General features: G+C 40.0%; 1 protein-coding gene across 9 annotated transcripts in view; it reads left to right on the plus strand.

Moving 5' to 3' along the window:
* ABCC9 (ATP binding cassette subfamily C member 9) overlaps window positions 1-22,880 on the plus strand; it is a 113,077-nt gene that overhangs the window by 35,252 nt on the left and 54,945 nt on the right. For 7 of the 9 annotated variants that reach the window (XR_009244318.1, XM_058655948.1, XM_058655947.1 and 4 more), the window contains 5 exons: window positions 3,013-3,121; window positions 7,472-7,579; window positions 11,683-11,755; window positions 14,267-14,372; window positions 22,746-22,784. Coding sequence is in view for 7 of the 9 variants with exons in the window: in XM_058655948.1 (XP_058511931.1) it covers window positions 3,013-3,121; window positions 7,472-7,579; window positions 11,683-11,755; window positions 14,267-14,372; window positions 22,746-22,784 (435 nt within the window). In the remaining 2 variants the exon portion in view is untranslated. The remainder of the gene's footprint in view (window positions 1-3,012; window positions 3,122-7,471; window positions 7,580-11,682; window positions 11,756-14,266; window positions 14,373-22,745; window positions 22,785-22,880) is intronic. The other 2 variants (XR_009244319.1, XM_058655950.1) reach the window with 1 other exon arrangement.

Here is a 22,880-nt window from a genome sequence, read left to right on the forward strand (position 1 = left end):
ACCATGCATGCTCATTCTTGGGCGTGGTCTCTGTATTTCAGTTCACAAAATGTCAGCATGCTTACCAAACACACATGTCATTTCCAGCAACACAATCCATTATTTCCAATTAATACACACCTGTCCAAGTTATCCAGCTTTCTTGCCAAAGTGACATTTGGGAGTGAAAAAAAATAACATGTGAAACAAAAACTTTAAAACTTTAATGAGCAATTGAAATAAATGGGATACTTGCAAGATACTGATCTAACAGAAAATGGATGGTTATCAAAAGTATCTTTTAACCCCAGCCATGGAATATTTATTGTTCAACTTTCAATGTATTATTTCAAGTCAGTTTAGCTCAGCTTCTGTATTAAATGAACACAAATAATAGCATCTGGTTATGGGTAAGACAACTGAAGGAGACGATTCATAAAACTGGATAGTGTATTGCCTAAATCTGCCATTTCCAATTGTTCATTTTATTTATTTATCTTGATTTTGTTCCTCTTTGCTCCATGTCTTATAGTACCTCCTGTGGAACTGTATTATTTGTTTTTGAGAACAAAATTCTCATGTGAATGAATAGGCATTTAAAATAACATGGCAGCCTAGTGGAAATTATTGAACTGTTGGTCAGAATTTTCACTTTTTCTGTAGTTATTTGGGTTGTATGATATCTGAAAGGACTTTGCATTGGTTTGTATTACCCATTCATTCATTCATTCACCAAACCTTTTTTGAAGAACTACATTTTGGACATTGGGCTAGATTCTGAAGCCGAAAATCTGTGCATTTAAAGAGTGCACAGTCTAATGGGAGAAATATACCTGTGTTGAACAATAACAAAACAAGCTCAGGGCAGTTTAGGAGACCTGAGCCAGAAAGCTGAGGGAAGGACTGGGGGTATGGAAAGGGAAAGACAGGAGGGCTCAGAGGAAGCTCAGTCCTGGATTAATGATTGTTTATTGCAAATTGAGTTCCAGTGTTGGATTTCATGAAGAAAGTTCTGCCTTCCCCTGAGATGAACTTGAGGATCCTTGTTTTCTGATGTTCCACAGCAGAGAGCTGATTTTTTTTTTCTATAAAAGCTTGGATATGACTTACACCAGAAAAGTGAAATGGAGAACTGAATCAGTGTACTCTGTGTAAATGTCTGGAGCACTGGAGTATTAGTTCTTTGATTCATTCAACAGCTCTTCATTGAGTAACAGGTGCCTTGGGCTGCTGGACTTGAGACTCCAAAGGCAAATGGCCTCGTCTCACCCTTTGCTTTATGTGAATACAGTAAGTTTAGATTGTTTAGGAAATGTTCATTGAATTGACAAAACTGTACTCCCTAAAATCAAATCTTTTCAAAACATAACAGCCACAGTCTATAAAAGAAAACAGGGAATAACTGTCCTTAGAGATGAATAAAATGCCATTTTATAAGTTATTTCTGCTGCAATGTCTTTTAAGTCTGAGTGATCAGACTTGGCTAGCAAAGCTTTAAAGAGTATGAAAGCCAAAACTTTTAAGTGCCTCTCTTCATTGTTAGTCCAATTTGGAGGCTAATAGAAGAACCTAACAGATACTATCTACTGTTATGTTTGTCTCGCATGCAAAGGAAGGCCTTGAAGATTATGGGCAACAGAATTAAATTTGCTTTTCTTTATTACATTAGCATATCACCAAAACAAACTTGTCAGACCTGTCTGGAGGTACTGAACTTGACTACAAGCTCAAATAAAATGAGGAAAGAAAATTTCATGATAAGTAGGTGTTGCCTGGTTTCCCATCAGGAGTGACACTTCCTGTCACAGATGGTGCCTGTATTCAAGTGTGTTTCCTTCCATACCCTTAGTGTCAAAAAGGAGCATTTCTTGGCCTTTGCAGCATGGTGGGATTGTCTTTAATGGACTAATGGACTAATCATGTGGCTTTGTATGTTTTTATTTACTTACTTCTCCTAATCTTACGGTATCGATTTGAGATGACTAGAATGTGAAAGACGGGAGAGCCTCTGGCAGCCACAAATGTGGACAATCCATATGCTGAGGAAAAACCTTTGCATATGCTGAGGAAAAACCTTGGCGTACTATTAAAACACATATTTTGATTCATATTTTAGTGTAGGACCCGAGACAGTTCCCTGGAAGTCCCCAGGTGACTGTGTGCAATTGGATCTTGAGCAACTCTTTGAATACCAAGTGTCTAGATTTGTCCTCTAATTGATTCAGATCATATTTGTAGAGTCAGATGGCACAGTGGTTCCAGATGAGTAGTCTGGCTGAGTTATTTTAGGCAGGTTCCTTAATTTCTGCAAACTTCCTTTCTCTTAATGTGTGAAGTTAGAATAATCAGTTACTTTCCTCTTTGGGATAGTTCTGAGCAACCCAATTCCAGGTTCTTATCCAAATCCACTGTCTCTGACTAGGAATGTACTTTGAGAAAACATGCAAACAAAATGCTGTGGAGTCTAGAATGACACAGTCTGGTTCTCTTGAGCTTTTCTGATTAGCACTGGAAGTCTCAAGTTCCAAGAAACCCTCAGTCTTGGGAAATGAACTTCCCAGCTCGTCTCCAAAGAGGACTCAAGGGGACTGGCTTTCGGTGTAATGCATCAAGGTGTCACCTGTAATGCTTGCGTCCCATACCAGAGCATTGGTTTTAGTTCTAGCTGCTCCTCTTTCTATCCGGTTCCCTCTAATGCATCTGGGAAAGCAGTGAAGTGCTTGGGAGACTCAGAAGGAGTTCCAGGCTCTTGAATTTGGCTTGGTCTAACCCTTGCAGCTGCTGCAGCCATTCGGAAAGTGAGCCAGCAGATAGAACGTTCATTTTTCACTCATTCATATTCATTCATTCATTCTCTGTGTGTGTGTCTGTGAGTAACTGCATTCCCAATAAATAAGCCTTAAAGAAAAAAAAATTACTCTTGGAAGCAAATACTTACCATGTTAATGAAGTGGGGGATGTTTATTCCTTTAGGTAGTTCTTTGTTGATGGAGATTTTGCTACTAAACCTTACTCTGCATTTGCATTTTGCAGTGTTCAAAAACTCAATGAGTTTCTCTTAAGTGATGAAATTGGTGATGATAGCTGGCGAACCAGTGAAACTTCTCTCCCTTTCGAGTCCTGTAAGAAACACACTGGAGTGGTAAGTGTTCTTGCTTTACATGGGAGCTGTGAATAGGGGACCGTCTCCATAGATTGGATGCTTTAATGGGGTGCAGGGAGAAGTCAGTGAGGACAGAGCGTAACAGGTAGATCAGTAAAAAGGTCATTATCATATAGTCAGAAGACCATGGTGGTGAATGTTGTAGGTACATACACATTGTGAACACATGATCACATTCAACATATATTTTTGAGGTTATGCTAATAAATACTTAAGATAGTTTATGTGGAGATGAAAGAGCAGAAGGATTCGAGGATTAATTCTAGGTTGGTTGTTGGTTTGACTGTTGGATAAGTGGTTTAGCCACTAACTGAAATAGGAAGGCTGAGAAATGAGTATATGAGTGATTAGGGCATCTCAGCAGGAGTATTTTGCACATGATAAACTTGAGATACTTAGTGACACCAAAGAAGAGACATCAACAGTGGAAATGTAAAGTTTATAGTCTTTAGTCATTAGGTAATATTTTCATGAATGGAACTATGACTTTCTAAAAGCATTATTTGAAAACTCCTGAAGAAATACTTTTTTAAAGAAAGATGTACTTATTTTTATTTGAAAAGCAGATTTACAGAGAGGAGAGACAGAGACATAATTCCATCTGTTGGTTTACCCCCCAAATGGCTGGAACAGCCAGAGCTGGTCCAGTCTGAACCCAGGAGCCAAGAGCTTCTTCCATGTGGGTGCAGGGGCCCAAGGACATGCTCCACATTTTTGCTGCTTTCTCAGGCACGTTAACAGGGTGCTGGATTGGCAGTGTAGCAGCTGAGACTTGAAGCAGCATTCATATGGGATCATATAATCATCATGGAAGACTAAACATACTTCTTCTCATGGTGCCAGAACCCTAAGGAAATTCCTTAAATGTAACATGTATTTTTCTAAATAGAAAGATGCATTCTTACGACATTCCAAAATGAGCCATGTATTAAGTTAATGTTACTCATGTTACTGTTAGAGAATGGTATGTGATCCAGAGAAAAGTGTTCACACAACCTTTGAATTTGAATTTATGGGAACTTGGAAAGCCTCACGAGGAAGACAATCTATATTAAATTTTTCATCACATTAAGTTTTAAAATTACAGAAAATAAACACCTAGATGTATTTAAACTCATTTTTTCTTTGGATTTTCTGGAGTTTTGTTTTTTACTTTCTGTTATTTTTTTTAGCATGGGTGATTGTGTGTGAGAAAGGACTTTCATATACTGGAAGAACCATGTCTTAAGATGCTGGATTGCTGTTGTGTGGATAGGGACCTGAAAGCAAGAAGAATATATTAAAGAGTGTCTATTTTTAGGCAGCTGGAAAGTCAGATTATGTGTTAGAGCCACACCTTGGAATATTCTAGGCTCCCAAAGAGCACGTGAACTCCTCTTTAGAAAATGTGAGAATGAACACCATGAAATGACCTCAGGAAATGAGATGTAGGGGGTCAAGTTCATAGATTAAGGAAGTATGAAGAATTTTTCATATGAAATGAGCAATAGCAGAAAAATTGAACTGAAGAAAGTTTTTTTGGAAAGAAAAATGAATCTCCTTCAAATAAATCCAATATCTTCAGGTTTATTGAAACCAGACTGGACTTCTGATGTCTTTTAGGGTCATTCATCACTGCTGATAGGCCTAACCACAAATGACAGACTTTTTTAGATGGAGAGGAAAAAGCTGTGTGTTTGAAAATAACACAAATGGAAACTCGTTCTTGAGAGCGCTTGCGATACTATGTATTTTGTAAAAGCTTAGAGTTAAGTGGCTTGGCTGTAGTGTCTCCATGGAGAATTAGTGACATTCTAGAGCCAACGTCTCTTCAAATTACATCTGTGGAACTCTAGCTCAAACCTCTGTCAACACATCTCTCTTCCCACCCTTTCCTCCGTTTTGGAAAGAGCATGAAGTCATTTCTTTGGATCTCTGGTGAATACTTCTATACAATTAAAATCTAGAATGCAGTGAAGTTTATGTGTAGGTGTAGACCTGTTCTTGGAAAATATACTTTCCACGAACAGGAAAGAACAGTAGCTGTTCATAGTGTATTATGTAGGGCACTGCCAAGGTTATTTGAGGGCTATGAGGGCTGCAAACAGAACAAGACAACCTCGTGAACACATACTTTCTCTTTTTAAAAGGACAATGTGTTTAGTATTTTCTGAGAACCACTGCTAACACTTTACTTTCCATTGCTCAGTGCCTTTCTGAGCTGTACATTTTGTTGTATGTAGCCTTGGAATATGCTATGCAATAACTCAATTTCCTGTTGATATACCAATTGATGGAAATTAGATAAGCAATATCCTATTTGGATCAAATTACTGGTTATTCAAAAACATTGCTAATCATCAGAGTAGATCTCAGAGGATTAAAAAAAAAATTCCTAAATCTCCAATTACAGAATTCCCTTTCTCCAAAAGAAGTTTTGCAAATCTAGGAATTTTATTGCCTTTCTAGGCTATTTAATTAACTGTTTAAAATGCATTAGTGTTTAGCCTTCAGAATCTCTAATATATTTAATAAAGTCAAAAACTATGAGATACTCTTTTCCTGGGTTCCTGAACAAATTCTGATTGTCAGTTTGTTTCAAGTTAGAGTTGTAGAGAGATAAGTTTGCTTTTCTTTTAAAAGCCTGATTGATTTTTTAATTAATTACATTGCATCATGTGACACAGTTTCATAGGCTCTGGGATTCCCCCAACCCCTCCCCGTGCCTTTCCCCCATGGTGGATTCCTCCACCTTGTTGCAGTGTTACAGTTCAAATTCAGTCAAGATTCTGTCTTTGCAAACATATACCAAGCATAGAGTCCAGCATCTTATTGTCCAGATAAATTCAATGGTTTCTTGGGGAGACCATCTCTGGTCTGAAGGTAGAGCTGGCAGAATATCATCCCAATCAATTTAAAACCCCAACATAACATCAACAATTTACAACATTAGGGAATTAATTGACATGGTATTGAGTAACCAATATGTTAAAAATGCAAGTTCTTAACCACATGCTGTGACTACTTCATTGACATTTCAATTTTAGTTTATATACAGCCAGCTTCTATACACCTTAAAATGGCTATGGGGTACTATTCAATTGTCTCGTGTCTATTTTCATTTTAGTATTTAGCAGTTTATAGTGTTGCAGCATAATTTTGCTGAACTTGGCAGATTTTAGGATAGTCTAAACTGGCTCTTAACTCTACCAAGGCATTTGTCAACAGTTGAGGTACAGAACAGTTTTAGGAGGGGTGAGCAGAGAAATCTTCAATACCTTAGTGAAGAACAACTAATCTTTGTGTCCTACGTAGTAAGGTATCTGTGAGTCCAAGCTGACCATTTCCTGTCTGGTTCTAAGCCTTCCTTGTTGTTCTCTGTCTATCCTAATTTGTTTGTTTGTTTTGGGGGGGGCTCCAGAGCGACCCTGATGGTCATTGCAAGAGAGAGTGGGGATCCAAAGTTGGAACTAAGTAAGGACCAGAGAAAGCTCCTCTCCCTAGTCCCAAAGGAAGTTTACTGTTCTGCTTCTGCGGACTGCTCAGGGCTCCTGGCTGTTGTTCCAATGACCTTGGATCCTGCGAGGAAGGAATTGGGCTTCTTCCTTCCCATGTGATAGATCCAAATGGGGAGTGGATGACCTCAGAGTTCTTGGCCTCCAAAGGCACTCCAATTCCCCGTGGTCTCCTTGGCAGTTGGGATGTAGTCATTGGTGCCCGTACTGATAGTCCTTGGTTAGGATCCGGGAGTCTCCAGGAAAACCTGATTGATTTTAAAAGGACAGAGAAGCAGAAAGAGTACTTCCATTTGCTGGCTCACTCCCCAGAGGGCACCAATGGCCAGGGCCATGGCAGGCTGAGGTTGGGAGCCACCGAGTTGGTCCCAGTCTCCCAAATGAGAGAGGAGAGATGGGCTAACTGGGCAGACTCTGCTTCCTCCCATGCGTATCAGTGGGATGCCACATGGGAAGAGGAGTGGTTGGGATTTAGGAAGCGATGCCAATATCATAAGGGGCTTCTTCATGTGCACCACCACCAGAGACCTTGAGAGAATTCACTAATTTTACAAGTAAAACAATTTTTTAAAAAGCTATTAGAGAAGTGTGAGGTTTCTATTCATTTGTAAACTTACGTTTTTACAAAATTGTAAACTTGTTTAAAACTAACAGTATCTTTTTCATTATGGGCTTTTTGGGGGGTAGAAGCCCTGGAGATCATTAAAATACTGCATTAGTTTTACTTTTTTTTGGAATTTAAGCAAAGAAATAGGCATGTGAGTTACTGTGCTGTAAAACCTAATTTTTTCCCCCATAAAGTTTCAACTTGTGTTCTTTTCTGTTTGGAATACAGCAGTCAAAAACCATTAACAGGAAGCAGCCTGGGAGATACCACCTGGACAGCTACGAGCAGTCGACGCGGCGGCTGCGTTCCATGGAGACAGAAGACATTGCAATAAAGGTGATCCTTCGGGATTAAACGTGGACGCCATTCGCTCAGGCTGAAGCTCCGAGTCCTAAGCTGTGTCCTCAATGTCAGTGTTCAGTGGTGCTTCATTCTCATGACATTGCAAAATATTTTCATGGGTTTAGCATTTTTAATTCTTACACATCTCCAAAGTACAGGGATTTTTTTGTTTTTGCCCAGCAGTATTTTTTTTTAATACTGAAGAAGCTTGCTTTTTAATGTTCTTGTTTTGATTTACTGTCCCTTAGCAGTCTTATATTTACCACGTCACAATTGTGTAAAAATTGTATTGGTGGAATCTGTTAGTGCAAGTCCTACTACTGCTGGTAATTCCCCTCTCTGCATTGTAGTTGGCGGAGGTGTCATTTTTTTAGTATGGCTGATTGGAGGATAAAATGCTATAGCCCATGAAAATTTAAAGAACGCTCCTGGGATCCTTAACTTTGGCAATATTAGAATAATCTAGGACGCTTTTAATAAAGGCTTGAGACTTAGGGACCAGTATTAAAATAGGTCTAAGAGAGGGCATTTAAATTAATAAGTAGTATACCCACATCCCACATTGGAGTACCTAGGTTGGGTTCATTGCTACAGTTTCTAACTCCAGTGTCCTGCTGTGCAGGCGGGGATTCCTGCCACCCATATGGGTGAGCAGGACTGAATTTCAGGCTCCTGGCTTTGGCCCCATCCCAGTCCTTGCCGTAGCCAGCTTTTGGGGAATAAACTATTTTATGGACCACCTCACTGTGCCTGCACAAGTGAGTGTGCATGCCTCTCTAATAAAAGCAGTTCAATGGTTCTGATAGTTCCCCAGGCATACCTCTAACTCAGATAATGACTAATGTAGTAACTATAAAGCTAGGGATGTAGTTTGTTAAAATTGATTTTTTCCCGTGTTGATTATAGTCAAAATTTAAAATGTCTTCTCCATGTGCCTTTTACAATTTGTTTCTATTTTGAAGTTAAAAAAAATTATGACTCTTCCCCCAAGTAGACCCTTGGATACAAAACAAAAACAAGATCTGTTTGTAAGTGATTTCCAGCTTGCTTTACCTCTAAATGGACCCGACATTTTCAGGCTTAACCTCAAGCCCAATTAATTCTGTTTTCATAACGGTAAGTCCGAAATTGTTAGTGACATTTATGTTTTTGAAATTGAGATAAACCTGCTCCATTGCTGACTCCCTAAGAAAATAGCCCCAACCTACATACTCTCTGCTGTCTTCTACCCTTCCCTTGGGATGTAATTGCCCCCTGATTTAAAATTTTTATTTGCAAATGCAGGGAGGGGAAAGTGAGACACACAGAAGGAGATGGATGGATCCATTTCTTAAGTTCCTGAAATTCCTGAGGCTGGGCTAGGCTGAAGCAAGCAGCTGGGAACACGGTCCAGGTCTCCCATGTCTATGGCAGGGACCCAGAGAGCTGAGTTCTAATGGTGTACAACCTGTTTAATATCTGAGCTGGAAAACCCTTAAATCTGCCATCACTGCACTTGCACAACCTCCACAGGTGTTCACACTTGGTCACTGTCGCGAACTGCTCCCTCTATCCCCCCCCCCCGACCCCGCTGCCGGAGAGCTTATTTTAGTACAACAGCTGGCCGCTGGTGACAAAATCCGGATCCCCCAGCTTTTTCAGGCATTGGCCTTCAAGCTCATTGGTATTTCTTTGAACCTTGCTGAAACTTCAAAACCACGAGCCCCTGCTGTTTTTGCTATCCTTCATTCTTTCTGGAGCACATCCGTCTTGTGCCTGCTTCTACCAGGTTGTGGAGTGATGTGCAGAAAACCACCCAAGGGTACAAGTTGGCATAGCCACACATTTAGTATCTCCTGCCTTAGCTGACCCTCTGTAGTTCTTGGGAACATTTCTACCTGCTTCTCCTTGTCATTATTTTCCATCCCCCACACGGTAGTTACTCAGCTGTCACCACCCTCTTCCTGCCTTGTTCCATGCCCCCTTTAACCTTCTGTTTCTGCAGATAACCATACGTGCTAGTCACTGAAGACATTAAGGCACCATGGAGAGCTTTTCTCAATTCCCTGCTTACTCTTTTACACATTCCACCATGTTTCACTCCTTTAGGCTTTCGGGATTCTTAGCTTCTAGCACTATATGATTTCTGTGAATGACAGTTGTCCTTTAGCCACCATATCTTTAACCTGTGCCCTAGCAGCTGTGTCCATTGTTTCCTGCAACATGTTTCATGATTTCCTGTTCTTCGGTGTAGATTGCAGTTCTTTTTTTTTTTAAGATTTATTTATTTTATTACAAAGTCAGATATACACAGAGGAGGAGAGACAGAGAGGAAGATCTTCCGTCCAATGATTTACTCCCCAAGTGAGCCGCAATGGCCGGTGCGCACCAATCCGAAGCCGGGAACCTGGAACCTCTTCCGGGTCTCCCACACGGGTGCAGGGTCCCAAAGCATTGGGCCGTCCTCGACTGCCTTCCCAGGCCACAAGCAGGGAGCTGGATGGGAAGTGGAGCTGCTGGGATTAGAACTGGCGCCCATATGGGATCCCGGGGCTTTCAAGGTGAAGACTTTAGCCGCTAGGCCATGCCGCCGGGCCTAATTGTAGTTCTTTATGCAAAAACACCTTTGCTGATAATGTTTTCCAAAATTAGATAAAAGGCATTTGCTTCCAAAAAGCTTTTAACTCAAGGTAGTCATTCATGATGTGTCTTCTGAGCTGTTGATCTATTGCTTCTCCCTCCATTTTGGTCCTTAGCTAATATTATCTTGTATTATACCCAGCAGTCATGTATCACTTAATAGTAGGATGCATTCCAGAAATGGCAGTACAATTTAGTCATTGCAGTGACATCCAAAGCATGTTTATACACATTCAGAGGCTAGGATGTCACTAGGCAGTGTGATCTTAAGAGACCACTATTGGGTATGTCATCTGTTATTGACCAAATATTGCCATGCAGCACATGGCTGTCCTTCCTGGCACATTCTGCTCACTTAAGTGATTGCAAACTCCAGTGACATGGGGATCAGTAAGTGACTCATACCTTCTGTGTAGGCAACACAAATTCTAGCATCTCACCTTACATGGAATGGGCTCTTGGCAAATAATGTATACAGCATTCAGCAATGCTGTCCATCCATGCTGTCCCCTATCCATGACTATCTTCATGCATAACCATGAGGTGGAAATTATCCCATGCCTTTTACAAGCTAGAGAATGTCTAATGTAAGAGCATTCTTGCATTCTAAGACTTTTTCAAGTAGGGGATTTTTTTTTTTCTAAGTTGTTAATTCAATGAACAGCTTTTTAGGATTATTTTTAGACATATAATATAGATGTCATCAATTCATCCTATAACATTTCTGGGCAGTAATGTGCTTAGTTTGTCATTTGTGGCTTTGAAATGCTAATTTATGAGGAAAATGTGTATCTTTAGCTTCTCCTGATGTTTCCAGATCCTTCCCTTCCCTTCTCAATATCTAGTCCATCTTCCTGATTGCTGGCTTCGTCTTTACCTTCTTTTGTTCCTCCTTGTACATTTTAAAATTCCCATGGAATAGGTGTTGGGTGTAGGGGTTAAGATGCTGCTGTGGACACCTGAGTCCCAGTTTGAATCTTAACTCCGTTCCCAGCTCAGCTTCCTGATAATGTGCAGCCTGAGAGCTAACAAATGTTGGCTCCAAGTGCCCGGGTCCTTGCCATCTCAGGGGAAGACTGGATGGACTTGCAAGCTCTGGTTTCAGTTTGGTCCCTTGCTAGCTGGCATGGGCATTTCAGCAGTGACCCCGCAGCTGGAAGTGCTTCTGTCCTCTCCTTCTCCCTTTAGCTCTTTCTTTCTCTCTCACTTTGTCTCTCTGTCTTTAAAATAATGAAAGTTTTAAAAAGCTGTCGTGTGCGCCTGATGCCCATTGAAGAATAGATTGGGATAAGTATGATTGCTGACATGAATGCCACTTCAAGTGTTGTTGCACCTGTTTTATTATACTACCATTTCTCTCTTAACTTCAGTGAACAGTGATGAATATACCCACTTAGGGAACTTGGCATTACAGAACCAAAGCCTGGCTGCATCTGTTTTATTACCCTGGTTTCTTGTAATGTTATTTTCTTCACTAGGTCACAAATGGATGCTTTTCTTGGGGCAGTGGTGCAGCTACTTTATCCAATATAGATATCCGGATTCCAACAGGTCAGTCATTTGTTACACAGCCTCCTACTGATTCATTGTCATAAGATAATAGAATGTATCACAAAATTGTTTTTAAAGACATAAATCTTAGTTTGGGTTATTTATTGGCTCTTGCACCAACGTGTCACTGCAGGGGTTGCTGGACATTTTAAAAATTTATTTATTTTATTACAAAGTCAGATATACAGAGAGGAGGAAAGACAGAGAGGAAGATCTTCCGTCCAATGACTTACTCCCCAAGTGAGCCGCAATGACCGGTGCGCACCAATCAGAAGCCAGGAACCTGGAACCTCTTCCGGGTCTCCCACGCGGGTGCAGTGTCCCAAAGCATTGGGCCGTCCTTGACTGCCTTCCCAGGCCACAAGCAGGGAGCTGGATGGGAAGTGGAGCTGCCGGGACTAGAACCGGCGCCCATATGGGATCCCAGGGACGTTCAAGGCGAGGACTTTAGCTGCTAGGCCACGCTGCTGGGCCCGATTGCTGGACATTTTAAGACTGCTGTTCTTGCACCTTTGCTCAAGCTACTTCCTTTCCACCTGCTGATCTGTGCCATTAAGGTAACAGGGTAGTTGATTTCTCAGTTTAAGAAAGGCTTTTCAAAAAGAGTATGTGATGAAATTATTTTCTGTTCCTGAGTACGGATGAGATTTTTAGTATGCCTGTGTAGCAGGGAGCTGGATGGAAAGTAGAGCAGCCAGCATGAGTCGCTGCTCTGCTGCATTGTATAACACAGAAATGCAGTTGAACTATTCTGTTTTTAAAAAAATCCAGTTCGGGCCCGGCGGCCTGGCCTAGCGGCTAAAAGTCCTCGCCTTGAAAGCCCCGGGATCCCATATGGGCGCCGGTTCTAATCCCGGCAGCTCCACTTTCCGTCCACCTCCCTGCTGTGGCCTGGGAAAGCAGTCGAGGACGGCCCAATGCATTGGGACCCTGCACCCGCGTGGGAGACCCGGAAGAGGTTCCTGGTTCCCAGCATCGGATCGGCGTGTACCGGCCCGTTGCGGCTCACTTGGGGAGTGAAACATCGGATGGAAGATCTTCCTCTCTGTCTCTCCTCCTCTCTGTATATCCGGCTTTCCAATAACAATAAAATCTTTAAAAAAAAAAAAAATCCAGTTCTCCTAACACTAATTCTTGAAGAAACTGTGCTTTTCGTAGTATGTGAGCTTGACACCCTTGTCAAAGATCAGTCAGCTATAGATGCAGTTTTATTTCTGAGCTCGCCATTCTGCCATTGAGATGTTAACTCTGTTCCAATGCTAAGTTTTGTACCATACTGTCCTAATGTTAATGTAGCTTTAATATACTTTGAAATCAAGCTGTGTGATAACTCCATGTTTATTCTGAAGATTCCTTTGACTATTTTTGTTCTATTGTGGTTCCACATAAATTTTAGCATCATGCTTCCTACCCCTGTAAAATTTGCCTTTGGGATTTCAATAGATATTAATCTACATGTTAAATATGCAGATGACATAGAATAATAAGGCTGTTTTAACAATGTTCTGAAAATCCATAAGCGCAAGCTCCCTTTCTATCTATTTGTGCATGCTTTTTTAAAAAAATCTTAGTTTTTAGTATTCAAGTTTTTAGCCTAATAAATATTCATAAATATTTCTATTTTAGCAATAAAATATTCAAAATGGAAATGAAGAAAATCATAATTCTGGAATTTTATGAAAATGAATACAATTTTTAGCATAAATATTTTTATTTAACATTTCTGGATAATTGGATGAAAATGTAATTTCAGTCCAGCGTGTTGCTCAATAGATTGAAATAGATGTGAAAATTGGAGAAATTAAAAGCAATGTCTTAATAGCTTGTCTCACATCACTTTTTTTTTTTAAAGATTTATTATTTTTATTACAAAGTCAGATATACAGAGAGGAGGAGAGACAGAGAGGAAGATCCTCCGTCCGATGATTCACTCCCCAAGTGAGCCGCAACGGGCCGGTGCGCGCCGATCCGATGCCAGGAACCAGGAACCCCCTCCAGGTCCCCGATGTGGATGCAGGGTCCCAATGCATTGGGCCGTCCTCGACTGCTTTCCCAGGCCACAAGCAGGGAGCTGGATGGGAAGTGGAGCTGCCGGGATTAGAACCAGCGCCCATATGGGATCCCGGGGCTTTCAAGGCGAGGACTTTAGCCGCTAGGCCACGCCTCCGGGCCCGTCTCACATCACTTTTATGTCAGTAAACTATTCTAAGTAAAACTGCCCATTTCTCTTGAATAAATTAAATAACAAAGTTAAAAATGTCAGCTGTACAATGTTTATATTACCCTACTAACGCTTGATATTCTCATAATGAATTCCTGTGTTTTTATTTTTCTTTCCAGTTTCAGAAAAACCTAAGTATCAATGACAGGAGCTGTTTAGAATATTTTATTGCTGTAGACCCCAAACCGGGCCATTGACATGTAACTTCAGGCTCTTCTAAGTAGCTTTTGCTTTGTCTTATCAGAGAATCCCATCTCATCCTGTTCCTGTCTTTGGTTTCATTTGTCTAGGTCAGTTGACCATGATTGTGGGCCAGGTGGGATGTGGAAAGTCCTCCCTTCTTCTCGCCATCCTTGGTGAGATGCAGACACTGGATGGCAAAGTTCACTGGAGCAAGTAGGTAGAGTTTCAATGAAGTCTTGATGTAAATGATCTTCTAGTCTTCCAAGGAAACGTGGAGCAATGGATTCCATTGTGATGAGTCTGAGAACTCCTTAGAAATGAGGGTAGCTTTTTTTTTTTACTTTTAATTAGAATATGCCTTACGTGTCATAACTTAAAAAACCATAAAATTTTCCCAATCGCTTATTTTATCTCAGCAACATACTTATTTGTACTATTATAAAGTTGTAACTGTTAAGATAGATTTTAAAGTGGCTATGCTCAAGTGGCTAGCACTCAAACAGAAAACTTAAAAGTTCACTGTACATACATATTTTTGTTTTCAAGAGTAATGGACTTTTGCAAGATAAAGATAGAGGCAGAGATGTATCTAATGATCCATCTGCCTAAGTGCCCAAAAGAGCCAGGCCTGGCCAGGAGCTGAGAATGCCATATAAAGTCTCCCATGTGCCATATACAGTCTCCCACGTGGCCCAAGGATTTGAGCTGTCACCCTACTTCCTCCAGGACTGTGCGTTAGCAGACAACTGGAGTTGGGAAGGGAGCTGGAAGTCTGAAACAGGCACTCCGTGAGGCAGGCAGACTCCTAAGTAGAATTGTAAGCACTCTGCCAAATAGTTTCCCCCTTAAAAATTATGGAGAAGAACTTGCAGTGTGTATAAAGTTTATATACAAATAATGGTTCAAGCCTCATGATAAGAAATATCAGAAGATCTTTTGTAAACTCTCAAGAGGCTGAAAAAAATCTCTCGTTATATCGGATGTAAACTGTGCTACAAGTGTCTCATTGGAAATGGTCGAGTCAGCCTAGTGTGTGTGTTGTGCAACTCTAAACACGTGGTCAAGGGAGACTAGCATGCTGCTGCTAGCTGCTGGAATGGTTGCTTTGGGATGTTCAAGGCATATTGCCATAATAAAGTGATTCTGAGGTACAATAACACGCAATTGAGAAATAAAGAGGAAGTTGCATATTTTAGTTCTGCCAGCCTAATAGCCCCATGAGCCATTTCATGAAAACAACTTGTTATAGCTTGCCTAAACATTTTAACTATAGGTGAGCCATTCTCAAGTAGGTGTGATTTTACCCATGGGCAACATACAGCAGTGCCTAGACTCAGTCTTGGTTGTTAAGCAGGGAAAAGGCTGACCTGGTTGGTAGATGCCAGGTATACTGCCTCCAACGTGCAGCACAGCTCCCACCGCAAGGCACTTTTTTCCCTATGTGTCAAAAACTATAGATATGTTTTCATTTTATTTTAAATGCCTCTCCAAATGCCTGCAAGAGCCAGAGCACCATCAGGTACTCTAATCACATCTCCCAGTTGTGTGCTAGGGACCCAACTACTTCAGTTATCCCAGGGTGCTCATTAGCAGGAAGCTGGAAGTGTGTGTGGAGTTAGGACTTGACTCTGGGCCTTCTCATAGGGGGTGTGAACAGGCCAAGCGGCATCTTCATTACTTTACCAAATGCTTCCCCTTAAAGATATTCCTTTTTAAAAGATTTATTTTTTTACTTATTTAAGACAGAATTAAATAGGGAGAGATGGCTAGAAATATCTTCCATCTGCTGGTTCACTTCTCAAATAGTTGTGATGGCTAGTGCTGTCCTAGGCTGTAGCCAGGATCTTGGAACTCTTACAGGGTCTCCCATAGGGATACCGAGGCTCAAGCATTTGGGCCATCTTCTGCTAACTGCCCAGGCACAAAAGCCAGGAGTTGAATGGGAAGTGGGACATGAACTGGTGCTCATAGGGACACTGGCATCTTCGATGACCACCCTACCTGCCATGGCACAATGCTTGCCCCCAGGATATTCTTTAATATCATCTTATACTTTGTATTGTGAATACATAGGATTCAAATGTATGGGTAAATCATTTATCCAATGGATAAATTCTAATTATTGTGAATGTCAATATGATTCAGTCTCCTATTGATGTATACAGACATCAAGAATGATAGACTATTTATGGGACTTTTAAAGTAGATTCTATTTTAAACTCCAATTAAATGAAGTAAATGTTGGATGTGAAATTTGAGCTGGATCAGTAGAGCTGTGAATCCTGTTTTCAGTGTCGTTGGCAGAAGAAGGAGGCTGAGAGAAGTTGAGTGTACTTTGCCCATTGGAAAAAAATCTAACAAGTAGTCATGACTCTGTAATGCAGTTCCAGCAGCATGTCAGCAGAGCCTGCCATCTGATTTTGCTTCATGGCATGTGTCTGTCACCGCTGGCAAGCATTAGACATTGTCTGCCCTGCCATTTTCACCTTCCATCCTGGATAAAGAACTAGATTCGGCAGAATTTATAGTGTGTTTTATATAACCAGAATTAAGTCATTTGCATTTTGCGTAACAGGAGAAACTTCACATTTTATTTTCATATCTCTTGAAAGTCCATGTCCCTTCCATCGTTAAAGTGTCTAGAAGCTCCAGCAGGGCCAGATTAACTCTCAGTATTGTAAATAATCATCATAATTTTGGATATAATTTGAATAAATTATCATGATCATAGTGGATAAATAACAGATTTGTAAAAGGATTTTACCAAAAAATTATTTTCTATGTATATGTCATTTATACCCTATGTTATTTATTAAAGGTTGCAACTTAAAAAATACAGTAAAACTTTAAGAGTAGTCAAGAAGGAAAAGAATGTATGAGTAATGCAAGAAGCTAAAAGAAATCCATGCCCAGGAGATAAAATATGGGCCACAAATTCCACTGTGAGCTTCATGAAAACTAGGCAAAGAGTGAAACCAGATAAAAGCATATTTTACTCATTAAAGCTTTTTTTTGGAAAGAATAGGAAAGAAACCCCTCCCATGTGCTGTAACTTTTTAAAAAGCCAATAAAAGATTATATAATTCCCAGTGTTCCCAATATTTCTAAAATGTATTTAAAGGCAAATTCCATGTGACAATTATTATGAACAAAAATGACAGAATCATAATACTTAGTAAGTGTACTTTGAATATTTAGAGGGCCAGTGGGAGGGAGTAAAGGGTGGAGTAGGTACTATTAAAATGACATAGTCTAATTCATATTGTAAATGCAAGAATGAAATTAACTACATTTGAAGGAATGGGGGTGATTTCTACATCATTCAAATGATCTTATATGTTGAAATGAAGAAAGACTAAGTCCCTGAGCAAGTCTACTATGTGATCCACAAACAATAGAAAAATAAATGTTCATCTGTGATCAATGCTGTATATGATACAAAATGTAGGACAGAGAACACTTTGCGTGTAGTTTAAGGAAAAGATGGAGGAGTTAGCATTTCAGCTGAGACATGAGTGATTCTGTGGTGTCACCCTGGGATGTGTGCAGAGGAGCTAGCAAGTCCCAGTATCTCAGGTAGGAATGAACTCACGGCAGGATGAGAAAAGGGAGGAGAATGTTGAGCCCTGACTGAGGCAGGCGGGTTAACACCAGGCTACCCGGAGAGGGAAGCAAGCCTGATGGATATGATGAGGACTGAAGGCTCTGACTGAGTGGGAAGCCTTTGAAGAAGTTTAAGTATAGTGAATTATGTCTAGAGATTTGATTTACAATTTGAAAAGCTTATCCTGATTGTTTTGTGAATAATGAATTACAGAGTCAAGAGGAGAAGTTAGGTCATGTGGAAGTTCTGAAATCTGCCTGAGAACTTAAAGTAGCTTTACTTAAAATGAGAGCTGTGGAAAGGGAGCAAAGTGAACAGAATGGGCCTAATCTTGGAGCCAAACCCAAGAAGATGGAGATGTGATTAAGGAATTACTATAATTTGGAATAATTGTAAAACCCTTATAATTAAAAAATCATCTTTTATGACCATTTCTCTAGTTGACAATAACTGTAGCTCTTCAACATGTGGGGTGAGCATTTGGCATAAAGATTAAGGCAGCCCTTGGAACAGCCATATCCCACAGAGGGCAGAAGGCTCAATTGTCTGAACTACTTTATTTCAGTACACACCCTGGGAGGTAGCAGCAAATATCTCAACTACCTGGATGGCTAGCCCACATGCAGGAGATCGGGGGAAGCTCTTGCCTCCTGGCTCCACCTGGCTCAGCCCTGCTCACTGCAGGTCTTTGACCAGAAAATCAGAATGAAGATCTCTCTGTGTCTTATTTCTGCCTTTCACTGAATTCATTTTTCAAAAATCACAATTTTAGGAATGTTTGTATTGGCTTCAGCCCACAAACAAGTGAAAATTAAGCTAAGACATTGAATAAGTTGATGTAAGATCTAATTTTTACAATTAAAAGAATAAGATGATTTTCTTGATCAGATGTTTTCAGATCAAGACTGTTCAAAGAATACTGACCCGTTAAAGCTATTTGTAATTTTTTTTATGCCATAGTAAAACTTGTGTACCCAGTTCAATAAAGCCATGAAATATCACTTTAAGTTATTTTAGCAGTTACCAATATTTATGAGTTGATGATGTTCCAATACTGTGAAGTTCTTCACTTCAGCATATTGAACTGTTGGCTACTTTTTGATGGCTCAAAGTAAGATCCAGAGTTACGGGAAGTTCTTGCTGTCCTCCTTTCTCCACTGCATGCAGTTGCATCTGTTTACATAAACTTTATTTTTACATGTGTCTTCATACACTGGAATGAGCAAGCTCCACAGAAGTCCTCTGGCCTTTTCCAGGGAGAAATATTTGCTTTGGGCAGGACAGAGAACATCGTTGTTGATTCAGAACACATCTAGGTGGGTAGAAGCTGGTGTGCAAGGACACCGATGGAGACTTCCTTTGGGATCACTAACATAGTCTAGCAGGCCCCACAGTTACAGAGCACGGAGGAACAAAACATTCCCCAGCATGGCCAGAATGCCAATTTTCACTTCAAGCTTAGACCTAAAAAACCAGAGTTTCATTTGGCAGAACATTTCTAACACATTTACACTTCAAGGAGAATATGCAGAAAGCCTTAAAGGTGAGGTCCTCAGAATGAAGTTCCCTCTATGTACTGTCCTTCTTCAAAACCAAACTGTATTGACCCGCCTCTTGTATAAATGTCTTTATTATACCTTATTCTCCATTATCTGCCACTTAAAGGAAGATTAATTTTATTTGAAAGGAAGATTTACAGAGAAAGAAAAAAATGCTTGAAAAAAAAAAAAGCTCTTCCATTTGCTGGTTAACTCCCCGAATGGCCACAATGGCTGGAGCTGAGCCAATCTGAAGACAGGGCCAGTAGCCTCTTGGTGGGTCTCCTGCACAGGGTCCCAAGGACTTGATCCATCCTCCACTGCTTTCCCAGGTCATAAACAAAGATCTGAATCATAAGTAGAGTAGCTGGGATAGGAATCTGTGCCCATATGAGATGCCAGTGTCCCAGGTGAAAGATTAACCTGTTAGGCCACCATGCCAAAACACATCCCCATTTTTTTAAGTGGCCATTCTGTTAAACTACAGGAAGATTTCTCTTGAATAGTTTGTCCATACACACCCTTCTCCTATCTCTTCCACTCTGTGATTGGATTCTGGATGAAAGTTTGATTCATAGCTTTCTTAAGTACTAAATCTTAGTTCTTCATCCTACTTAACCTCTGCATAGCTGAGGATGTCCTAAAGTTAATTCAGTTCTGTTTCCATGACACTTTCATTTATTGAAGAGCTTTAATGAATACCTTTTATGTACAACTCATTGCATTAGTTTATGAGAAATATGTCAGTGAACAAGGAAATTCTGCCCTATATTTTCAAGAAGTTCACTATTTAGCAGGGGAGACAATGAGGAATCCAATTTTTAAAATCAATAGTAAGGAAAAGAAGTATATGGTTTCATAAAAACAAGAAATAGGTGACATGACTGAATTGAGTCTGGGGGCTTAAGAGACTTCAGGGTACTGGTAATTGAACATTGATCTTAAGGATGAACTAAAATCAGTGAGTCAAAAGTCTGAAGCTGCATGAGGCAACCTCACACCAGGACTTCTATTTCTAGTGTCGTCATCTTTTTCTTTTATGAGGTAGCTACAATTATTGAGGCTTTGTAGTGAGTTTTCACTGAGAAAGTGGAATACAAGGTTTTTAGTATTTCAGATCCACATCAAGAAGAAAAATCAGCCCTGAAGTCTTGGTTTCCTGGATTTCTCTTTGGGCTTTAAATATTGGTTCCTGACCATGGTCACATTGATATTCCTTGGGCAGCTCCCACAGAATGTATCTGATGTCAAGATCCTTCTACCAAATGTGTGCGTTGGTTCATGTCTTTAACTCTCTTCCTAATTCCCATCCCTCTGCCCAGTCGCACAGTTCTGGCTCTCTTTGAATCTACCTACCTCTTTGCTCTGTTTCTCAGTTTCCCTAATTCAAGGCATTGCCTTTTGATCTCTGACTCTCTCAGCCTCCAGTGATCTCTGTATCACTTCTAGTCTTGCTGTCCAATTCTTTGTTACATTCTGTCATCACAGTAATGTTTCTAACATGGTCAAAATTAAGACTATCCCAAATAGGCATCGCCAGGAAATGGCTCATGACCTTGTTGCCTGGCTGCGCCTATATTGGATATTCTTTATGTTGTTTTCTTCATTCCCTATCGATCCCCACACTTCAGCCCTGTTGACTTTATATCAGGTCCTTTGTGACAAGAATAGCCCATCACAAACAATTTGCATCTTCTCTGGTATACAGTGCTCTTGGGCTTTTCTTCATTTAGCTCTTTTTTTTTAAGACAAAAGATTAAAGGCAGAGTTAGAGATAGTAAGAGAGACATTAGAGGTCGTCCATCCTCTGGTTCACTTCTCAGATGAGCTTAATAGTCAGGGATAGGCCAGTCCAAAATTGAAAGACTAGAATCCCATCTGAGTCTCCTGTCTATATTCCTGGAGCCAAACACTGGGACCATGTTCTGCTATTTCCCAGGCACATCAGCAGGGAGCTGGACTGGCAGTGAGACAGCTGGCGCTCATATGAGATCCCAGTGTCGCAGGTGACAGCTCACAACCAACTCTTACACAACACGAGCCTCCTTTCTTAATTGTGCCATTAGTATTAACTTCATTGCTGTCCTTGATTTACTGAAAGTGGCATGGGTTTTTTGTATATTTTATCATTTATGTCACCTAGCTTATTGTTTATTCCTTTGTCAGGCTTGACAAGGGTGAAAGGGAGCATGAAAAATAATGGATGATCCTCTACTCGCAGCATCTGTAATATTCTTTGCTCTAGGGGGTGATTAGTGAATATTCTTTAATCAGTACCACATTGATCTTGTTATCTAAATCAGTTTTTAGTGAATAGCTGACTTCCTAATCTCTATCTCCAAGTTAGTGAGACTGATATTTTCAGATGTGTATTTAACTGTCCCCTTGCATGGCCAATATACAAATTAAGCCATTAATTTCTGTCGGTACACACCCATTCTTCCTCATCTTGGCTCTCTTCTCCAGAGTGACTAAAACTCAGGAGTTCATTCTTGTCTCTCTGCCACTAAGAAAGTATGTCCATATTTCTTCGTATCTTAAATAAGCATGGTCTATAAAGAGTACCACTTGGGATATTGAGTCATTTTTATGAGTAACTTAAAATCAGGGAATAATCATCATTAAGAGAGATTTTAGCCTGAGATGGTCATTTACTGCTTCGGTCAACCATCCCAAGATATCACTAGCATTAGCGAAAACTGTCCTGAGTAACTTGAAGTCATATATTTCTATGTAATACAGTTAGTAAATTTTCTCCATGAAAGCACATTTCGAAGTTTGTGTCAGCTTCAATTATGTGTATGATGATTGAATTTGTGTCCTTTAAAATGAAATTCTGAATTTAAATTGTTTAAAAATGAAAAATCTGAATTTTTGGATTTTTCCCCCCATAATATGGGGGAAAGTAATTATAACTAGTCAATCTCTGCTTCTTTTCTAAACAGCAGTGAGCAGATCATCATATTCAGTTTCCATCCAGTTGGGCTCTGCACCTTTTACTTTACATCTCAAAAAAATATTTCTTCTGCTAGTGCCTTATGATGGTTAATTAGAAATCCATATAGAATAAAGTAAAATATTAAAGGTAGAGAGGTCTTAACCTTGTGAAAAGTCCATATTTCTAAGAAACCGTATTCCAGTGAAATGACCTAGAGTTTTGCAGTCAGAGCTGAACTTGGACTAGAATTCAGGTGGTTGTATAAATGAAAAGTATGTATGAAAGATAATAGTCCCATTTTCTGGGAACTATTAAGTCATTATTTCTTAGCACATGAAGACACAGATGAAGAGTATTATTTATCTGCTTTGTCTTTTAATATCAAAAGCCATTTGGAAAAAAATGTAGCTTTTATGTCCAATGTTTATTTTATCTCTTAATATGTTTGCACACTCATTCCATATTTATTATTCATAATTAATGAGCATTGTTTGCCATACTTGCAGTGTAAATGAATCTGAGCCTTCTTTTGAAGCAACCAGAAGGTATTATTTCTATTTTAACCAGAGCTTAATCAGAATAACTTCTTTACCTCCAGACTTTAATCTTACTCTTGGTCATTTTGTTCATACTCGTGATGT

The sequence above is a fragment of the Ochotona princeps genome, chromosome 27 (genome assembly GCF_030435755.1).
Source record: "Ochotona princeps isolate mOchPri1 chromosome 27, mOchPri1.hap1, whole genome shotgun sequence".
Taxonomy (NCBI): Eukaryota; Metazoa; Chordata; class Mammalia; order Lagomorpha; family Ochotonidae; genus Ochotona; species Ochotona princeps.